Source organism: Emys orbicularis, chromosome 16 (assembly GCF_028017835.1).
Source record: "Emys orbicularis isolate rEmyOrb1 chromosome 16, rEmyOrb1.hap1, whole genome shotgun sequence".
NCBI classification, from domain to species: Eukaryota; Metazoa; Chordata; order Testudines; family Emydidae; genus Emys; species Emys orbicularis.
This window is the reverse complement of record NC_088698.1, coordinates 16,248,063-16,255,479: the sequence shown is the minus strand read 5'-3', so window position 1 is coordinate 16,255,479 and position 7,417 is coordinate 16,248,063. Positions and strand designations below refer to the sequence as shown.

Genomic DNA, 7,417 nt, shown 5'->3' with positions numbered 1-7,417 from the left:
GAGAATTAGTGGCAAGTTTAGCACAGCTGCTATGCTACATACTGGTATTTCATATCAGTATTGATACTTCAGGCTTTTGTGATTGGTACATATTAGGCTTCCTCTCCCTCCCTGGGTGAGTCTGTGTGCTGGACCTGATGTATCCTTGTTGCCTACCCCCCAAACAGTTGCATGTGCTCAAACCCTCAAGAGATCTTTGGTTCCTCCAGTCCTCAGCCTCAAGGCTCTGAGAAGCTGCACAAGCTTTCCCGCAGGTTTGAGCATATACAGTTGAGGGGGGATGCTGGGCACTGACCAGTCTAGTTGAAGTTTTAGGCAAACAAAATGGCACAGTTGCTGTAAAGTTTGGGGATCTCTTGTGCTCTGTCCTATACCTTGGAACGCCTACTAAAGCTGTTGCACACAGAACGGAATTAATTTCAACAGACAGAGGAAAAAAGGTCTGTGATTGCCTAAAAGGAAGCACAGATCAATTTGATGTTTCATGGGGGATGTTAAGTCATAAAATTACCATTTATAAACCATGTCTTTGTAGGCAAGCGTCTGAGTTCCTTTTTGTTAAAACTCATGATGTTCTTACAGTTCAATGATTCATTAACAAATGATCATTAATGCCATGACAGCTGTTGCTACTACAGTTATGCACCTAATAAATCTGACTCTATTCTTTCAACCTTTTTCTCTAAACAATCAACCAATGTATCGAAGCAGAAGCATGCAACATTCCCCCTATTCAAACATAAAAGATAACAACAAAAATTCAAAATGGCTGACAGCGCCAAACCTCGACACCAATGGAAACAGGAACAGAGGGTGGTACATAAGCCCAAAATTGGGCATGGAATCCTGTCAAAAAATATATGCTGATGAATGCTATCGAGCCGTATACTACTCACTGCATATGAGTTCCTCTCCAAGGGATTTTGTAGGCAGCTTTACAAAGAATGTATGAGCCAATAAACACACTGACTGCAGGGATTATACAAGAGAATTTCTTTGCAAGGATCATAGTTTTGGTAGTCAACCTCCATTTTTGTCTCATAATTTATGAATCAGCTAGTCAAAAAACACATAATCCAACTTTTTAAAGACATTGCCTCTCACCTGTATCTCTGCCACTTTGATTCCACTTTGATATCCCTAACAATTTAATCACACCAATATTCCATTTCAATGGAAGCTTATTCAAGGAGCCTTGTGCTGCAACAAGCTTTCCCCAATTAATTCTTAAACCAGAATATTCACAAACTAAATTTTCCCAAGCATTTATGTGTCTTGACATTAGGTTCCATCTAATACGTCATATAAATCAAAGTGGCAACAGCAAATCATGAAATCATATACCTAGATGGATTCCTTCCAATCAGCTAACATCAGTTCTCTTAACGTATAAACCAAAGGCTCTATGGATAAATCAGAAATCATATCATTGGTTTTAATGAATGCATTAGAACTAAAACATAAAAGTTCTTGTCCATTTGATTAATGACTGCATTGCTGGTGAAATCTCCTGTGAATACCCCCAGCTTAACCCAGTCAAACTCTTTTTCTGCACTGAGTTCACATAATAAAAATGATCAAGTGAGTAATCAGTCAAATGTGTCTCCTTCAAACATGTAGGTCATCACTCGACAATGTGCATCTCTCCTTTCCTGTTGTCCTCCCCAGTGTAAAATGGATTGATCTTCATGAATGCAGAAGTCTCTTCACCAGTATTTTAGCTAGAATATTAAAGTAATCATTGGGTAAAGAAACAGGACGAGAAGATTCCATGTATAATGTATAGTTCATTGTTCTTGGAGAAGGTTTCTCATAACTACATTTTGGCATGGAATTTGCTTAGGCTTTTGTGCTGTACGCAATGTGTATTCGATTTTATGCCTTTTTTAGCAAATGCATTTAGTTCTTCGACTGACAATTCTGCACTATTATTCTGCCCAGCAAGATCTCAATGGACTCTCTTTGAACTTGCCACCATAGGCTTTGTCAATAAAAAACATCCCATGCCCTCATTATTTCTCTCAGCCTTCTTCGTAATTCTTTCTGTTCCTGACAACTTCAGACCTGTCTAAGTTAACAAAGATTCTGCCATAGAGCTTGTTAAGGTTATCATCATGTTGAACTACTGCTACCCTTTGGTAATTTAGGAAGATCTAAGGTTTTCAGGAGCAATTAGAATGATCCAAACAAGAATGACATTTTGTCCAAGGACCCAAAGAAGAGCTTTATGTAGCTGGAAAGCTTGTCTCTCCTCTCACCAACAGAAGTTGGTCCATTAAAAGATATTACCTCACCCACCTTGTCCCTCTACTATCCTGGGACCAAATGAGCTACAACACAGTACCCAACATGTTGTCCATAATCAGTAACAGCTGTGACAGCATATCTGTGCCTTATGGACTATCAGGCTGAGATAAGAGCAGCGCTTTAAGCAACAGTCATTTGTGAAAGGGACGATTTGCAAATAGTTTATGGCTGACTCCCAGCCAAACCAAAAGACAGAGATAATCCAATGTCCTTTGTAGTCTGCGGAGCCTCTTCCACACAAACCCCTTGCAGTAGTGCGGTAAAGCGCCATCATATAACAACCGAGGGTGAAGTCCAGGCACGCAGGCAAGGGAAAGGAGGGGTCAGGTTCCCCTTCCCCCCATGCCAGAAAAGTGAACCACGGAAGGGGTGATTGAAAGTGACTTCATCTCCCATTGTGACCGGCACTTCCCTCTTCATCATGGGGGGCCCAGACCGCAGGGACCATCCTGTCCCCATCCCGTGTCTGTGTCACTGTCGCAATGCAAGAGCTGGCGCACGCTGCCAGCCAGTCATAGAGCCCCACCCTTAACCACAGAAGGACCCCCCCCCGCCCCATGGCGCGGATCAGCCCCTGGGAGGGGAAGACGAAGTTGCAGCGTCTGCAGCTGGCTCCTTTCCAGCCTCTTTTCCTGCCCCCCCCCCCAACTCCTTCCAAGCGTTCATCATTCACACGCGCTCCTGCTTCCTTCCAGCCAGCCCCTCGCTGGCCGGGGGCGGCCTCCGCTGCCTGGGACTGGCCGGAGGTGGGAGGGAGGGGCCCGCCCTGCGGCTTCAAATAGAGCCCCGCGGGCCCCCGGCTGGCACTCGCAACTTGAGCCGGCTCCCGAGACAGCGCGAAGCCACTGGCAGCTGAGTCCCGAGCAGCAAGTGAATCCAGAGGAGCAGAATGACCTCGGCAGCGCGGGAGATCCTGGGCCTGGGGCTGTGTGTCCTGGGCTGGGTGGGGGTCATCCTGGTCTGCGGCTTGCCCATGTGGCAGGTGTCCGCCTTCACCGACGGCCACATCGTGGTGGCGCAGACCACCTGGGAGGGGCTGTGGATGAACTGCGCGGTGCAGAGCACGGGCCAGATGCAGTGCAAAGTCTACGACTCCATCCTGGCGCTGGATCCCCACATGCAGACGGGCCGGGCGCTCACCGTCCTGGTGACCCTGCTGGGGCTGGTGGCGCTGATGGTGACCGTGGTGGGGGCCCAGTGCACCACCTGCGTCCGAGCCGGCAAGACCAAGTCCTGGATCGTGATGACCGGCGGGGTCCTCTACATCCTCTGCGGGGTGCTGGTCCTTATCCCCGTCTCCTGGTTCGCCAACATCATCATCAGCGGCTTCTACGACCCCAAAGTGCCCAACTCCATGAAGCGGGAGATGGGGGCCGCCCTCTACATCGGCTGGGCGGCCACGGCTCTGCTGCTCCTCGGGGGCAGCCTGATTTGCTGCTCCTGCTCCTGCCCCGGCGAGGGCGAGAACGCCTTCCCCGTCAAGTACTCGGCCTCCACCCGGCGGCCCACCTCCAACGGGGAGTACGACAAGAAGAACTACGTCTGAGGGGCCAGGGACGGAGCCGGGCTGCAGCTCCCAGCCGGACCCTGCCTTGGGCCCGGCTCCCTCGCCGGAGATGCTTGAAATGACTCGCGCGGACTCCGGGGAGGCGAGCTCCGAACTGGACTGTGCGCAGGTACCGCTCAGTGGCACAAGACCAGCCCGGCTGCGCGCCTGGAGCTCGCCCCTGTTTGAGCCTTGCAAACGTTAAACAGAAAGGACCACCGGCGTGAATTCGGTCTCTCTTCCTCACTCTTCTGTCTCCCCCGGGATGAGCGGTAAATCGGCCGGTCATCCAATGGCTGGCACTGCTTCGCCTTAACTGGAAGGGGGTTGTTTGCTTTGAGATGTATGCTATGTAACATGCAAGCGAGTTAGCTATTACTGCAGGAATATGAACCACAGAGCAGGTGCTCAGGGCTTTTTTTTTTTTTTTTTAAACTACTTTGTGACTAATTACAAACCCGCACCTGCTTATTTAATTTGATTACTATTACTGCTGCCCCCAAAATACCTACCGGATTGTTTATGTATCATTAGAGAATAAGATAAAGTCTGCGTTCTCCATCCGATTGTGGAGAAATGAGAACTCTCTTAAAACAAAGCCTCTTAAGCAGCGAATTCATCTCCCTAGCTGGGGAATCATCCTTCCCTTACTGTCTTTTTTTATAATTTAAAAAAGTTTCATTGTGCTGTTGTAATGTGCTGCCTTGCCGCTGTACAGACCCGAGTGAACACATGGCTAATGAAATTAACTAACCTAAACTCCGCAGGGCATCGGTCTAAGCAATTAGGACGATTCTGGTACAGGATTTTACAGAACTAGTTCAGAACTCAACACTCCTTATTTGTTAACCCTGTTTTTATAATAAAAAACAAACGAGATTGTTTATATTTTATATGTATATTTTTATATTCTAGCCGCATGTTTTGTTATTATAAAGATGTACGAACTATTGGGGGCAGGAATAGGTGACAGCCCAGCACTCGAATTTGGTATTTAACAACCAGTGTCTGGTTGTTTGAGACAAACTTTGGAAGGAGGCGGGGTATGCTAGGGCATCATGCACAACTAGCAACTTGTTCTCCCATTTTGTGTCCAGAACAACCCATAGGGAATAGGAGTTTATAGTATAATGTATTTGCAAAAATAAGAGAGGAGTTTGCATCTGTTAGTGCACCAAATGGCTTGTACTAGCAAACATCTCTTCCTAGGGGCGGGTGCCCTGAACATTCCCCCAGTAGGACTTTGTCATCACCTCCTTCAAATTTGAACGTTGTGAATGCAATCTGGCTTTTTTAATGGATTCTTTTACAAGACTTCAAATGTTTATATATCTTATCAACTGATATGTGTGATGATACTGAATTGTGCCACTATTACACTAACTTTCATCATAAAACATTTTCAGTCCTTTCACTTTTTTTTTTTTTTTTTTAAAAAGACCCTTTGGGTTGAAATGTCTCTTATTTATTTTCTTGTAAAGAAAATACCCGCATCTGGCTTATTGTAACAGTGGTGGGTTTGTTTTTTTTTTCATTATTTAAGAATTTTTTTCAATTTGTTTGAGCTTGGATAAATAAAATGTAAGTTCTTTCTAAAACTTCAAACTAACCTTGGTCTTCATTCCTCAGTTTAGACAATTAACCTCTGCCCTGCTATGTTTGAAGAAAATTGGTTTAGAACAATCATGGACTGAGATCTTTGATTTTCCACTAATTGGGACAGTCGTTCACAGGTATAGGCACTGATCCATGTGCATAGGAAGCACTGTGCATTCAAATAAAACTCATCTTACATTGTAACCTTGATTGCTCAGTACTCTCAGGCCAGCCAACCATCCCTCCTCCTTAACCCATTCCTAGTCTATGTTTACTTGAATATGAAATCATTACAGCATACAATGTGTACTTGCTCTGGCACATGCTTTGCATGCACAATTTGAAATTGGAAGGATTAATGCTGAATAGAATATGGTTAGGCCAAGTAGGCTCCTTCCGATATCACTTTACAAGTAATGTAAAGGACTCGGCAAGGTCTTGGTTGCCATCTTGCTGAGTCCGTCTTGCTGCCAATATCAAATTTTGTGTGCTCAGTAGGGGCACAATTTAATGTGAATATGCATCAGTTTGATTGCGCAACAGCAGTTAAATTTACTAACACCATCCTTTATTTTAAAAACAAACAAGGAAATGCAAAAAATTCTTAACCTGATATTATTGCTGAGACTTTACATGCAATAATCAAGAAATTCAAGGTTATGGCTCCCATAGCCACCATAACTTTTATCACCGGGGAGGAAGGATGACTAATTTTTGCTCTATGCAAGGACAATTTGGGATTTCCTGATTTAGATGTGTGTGAAACAAGCTTCTTTTAAAAGTGATTAGGGACTGAGTAAGTGTGACAGTTCCTAATGCAAACTCTAAAAACAATTAAACAAGTTCTAGGCCATGTGACAGTACTCTTATACCAACCCAGCACACTTCTACTGACCCAGATGGACTCCATAAGGAACTACCTTCTGCCTCCAACTAATAAGGAAACACTCTACACATTAGTCTCCCTCGCAGTATAACACTAAACCTTAATTACAGCCTCATGGTTCCATCACAAACATATAATACACATGTGTATGTCAATTCTGAATATTTGCCATTGTTGCTGAGACTTGTGATCTAACTGGATCTGTAGTTTTGCAATAGGGCTTCATCCATATTGTTCTTGCTTTGCTTAGTAAACATAAAAAAGTGATGGTGTCAATACACAGAGGCTTGAGAGACTAGGACCTTGATCCTGCAAACACTTATGTATGTGGTTAACATTAAGCACATGATTAGTCCCATTGGAGATAAAACTTCATGCTTAACCACAAGCATGTTTGCAGGATCTGAGCCTATGTGATCATTAAGCAAACACCATATGTGTAGAATTGTTTCCTCAGTAAAGAGGTGCAGTTCTTAAACTGTCAGTGTCTTAAATGAGAGCTACAATACTGTTATTGTAACGTAATATGTGATTTTGGTACAAGAGTGAAATATTCTGTATTTCATCTTTGCAACTTTTGTTTGTAAACACCGTAACCTTATAAACTGTAAAAGCATTTAAATGTGTACATTTTGCAAGAAATCTACCAAAGCTGGCTTGTAATTTGTGTGGTGCCTTATTTGTGTCCTTTACAAAAAAAACAAACTAGAATACAAATCCCCATACTGACTTCAGAAAAGTCAATGGGGGTAATCTGGGCCCGTCGTTATCATTTCCCCTCGTACCGCACTGTCACTCTAATTAATCTAACTACTGTCGATCCCCTGTGGGTAACGAATGGAGTTAACAGACCTGCAGTCCTTACTCATTTTCCTCAGGCAAAATCTCATTGACTTCAATGGGAATTTTTCCTGAGCCGAATAAAGCCCCAATCCTGCAAACACACTTGTATATAACTTTATTATGTGAGTAGTCCCACTAATGAGAGTAAAGCTGTGTGCATGTGAAAGTGTTTGTGGGACTGGGGCCTAAATAAACAAAACAAGATTTGGGCTCTGACCAGCAATATTTTGAACAACCAT

General features: G+C 44.2%; 1 protein-coding gene across 1 annotated transcript; it reads left to right on the top strand.

Moving 5' to 3' along the window:
• The first annotated feature begins 3,196 nt into the window (after positions 1-3,196).
• On the top strand, positions 3,197-6,996 carry CLDN5 (claudin 5). The gene has a single exon (XM_065417680.1). The coding sequence runs from the start codon at positions 3,197-3,199 to the stop codon at positions 3,851-3,853; it is 657 nt and encodes a 218-aa protein (XP_065273752.1). The 3' UTR covers positions 3,854-6,996.
• The last annotated feature ends 421 nt before the right edge of the window (positions 6,997-7,417 follow it).

Coding starts and splice junctions, on each gene's coding strand:
- CLDN5 (XM_065417680.1), top strand. CDS start 3,197: ATGACCTCGGCAGCGCGGGAGATCCTGGGCCTGGGGCTGTGTGTCCTG.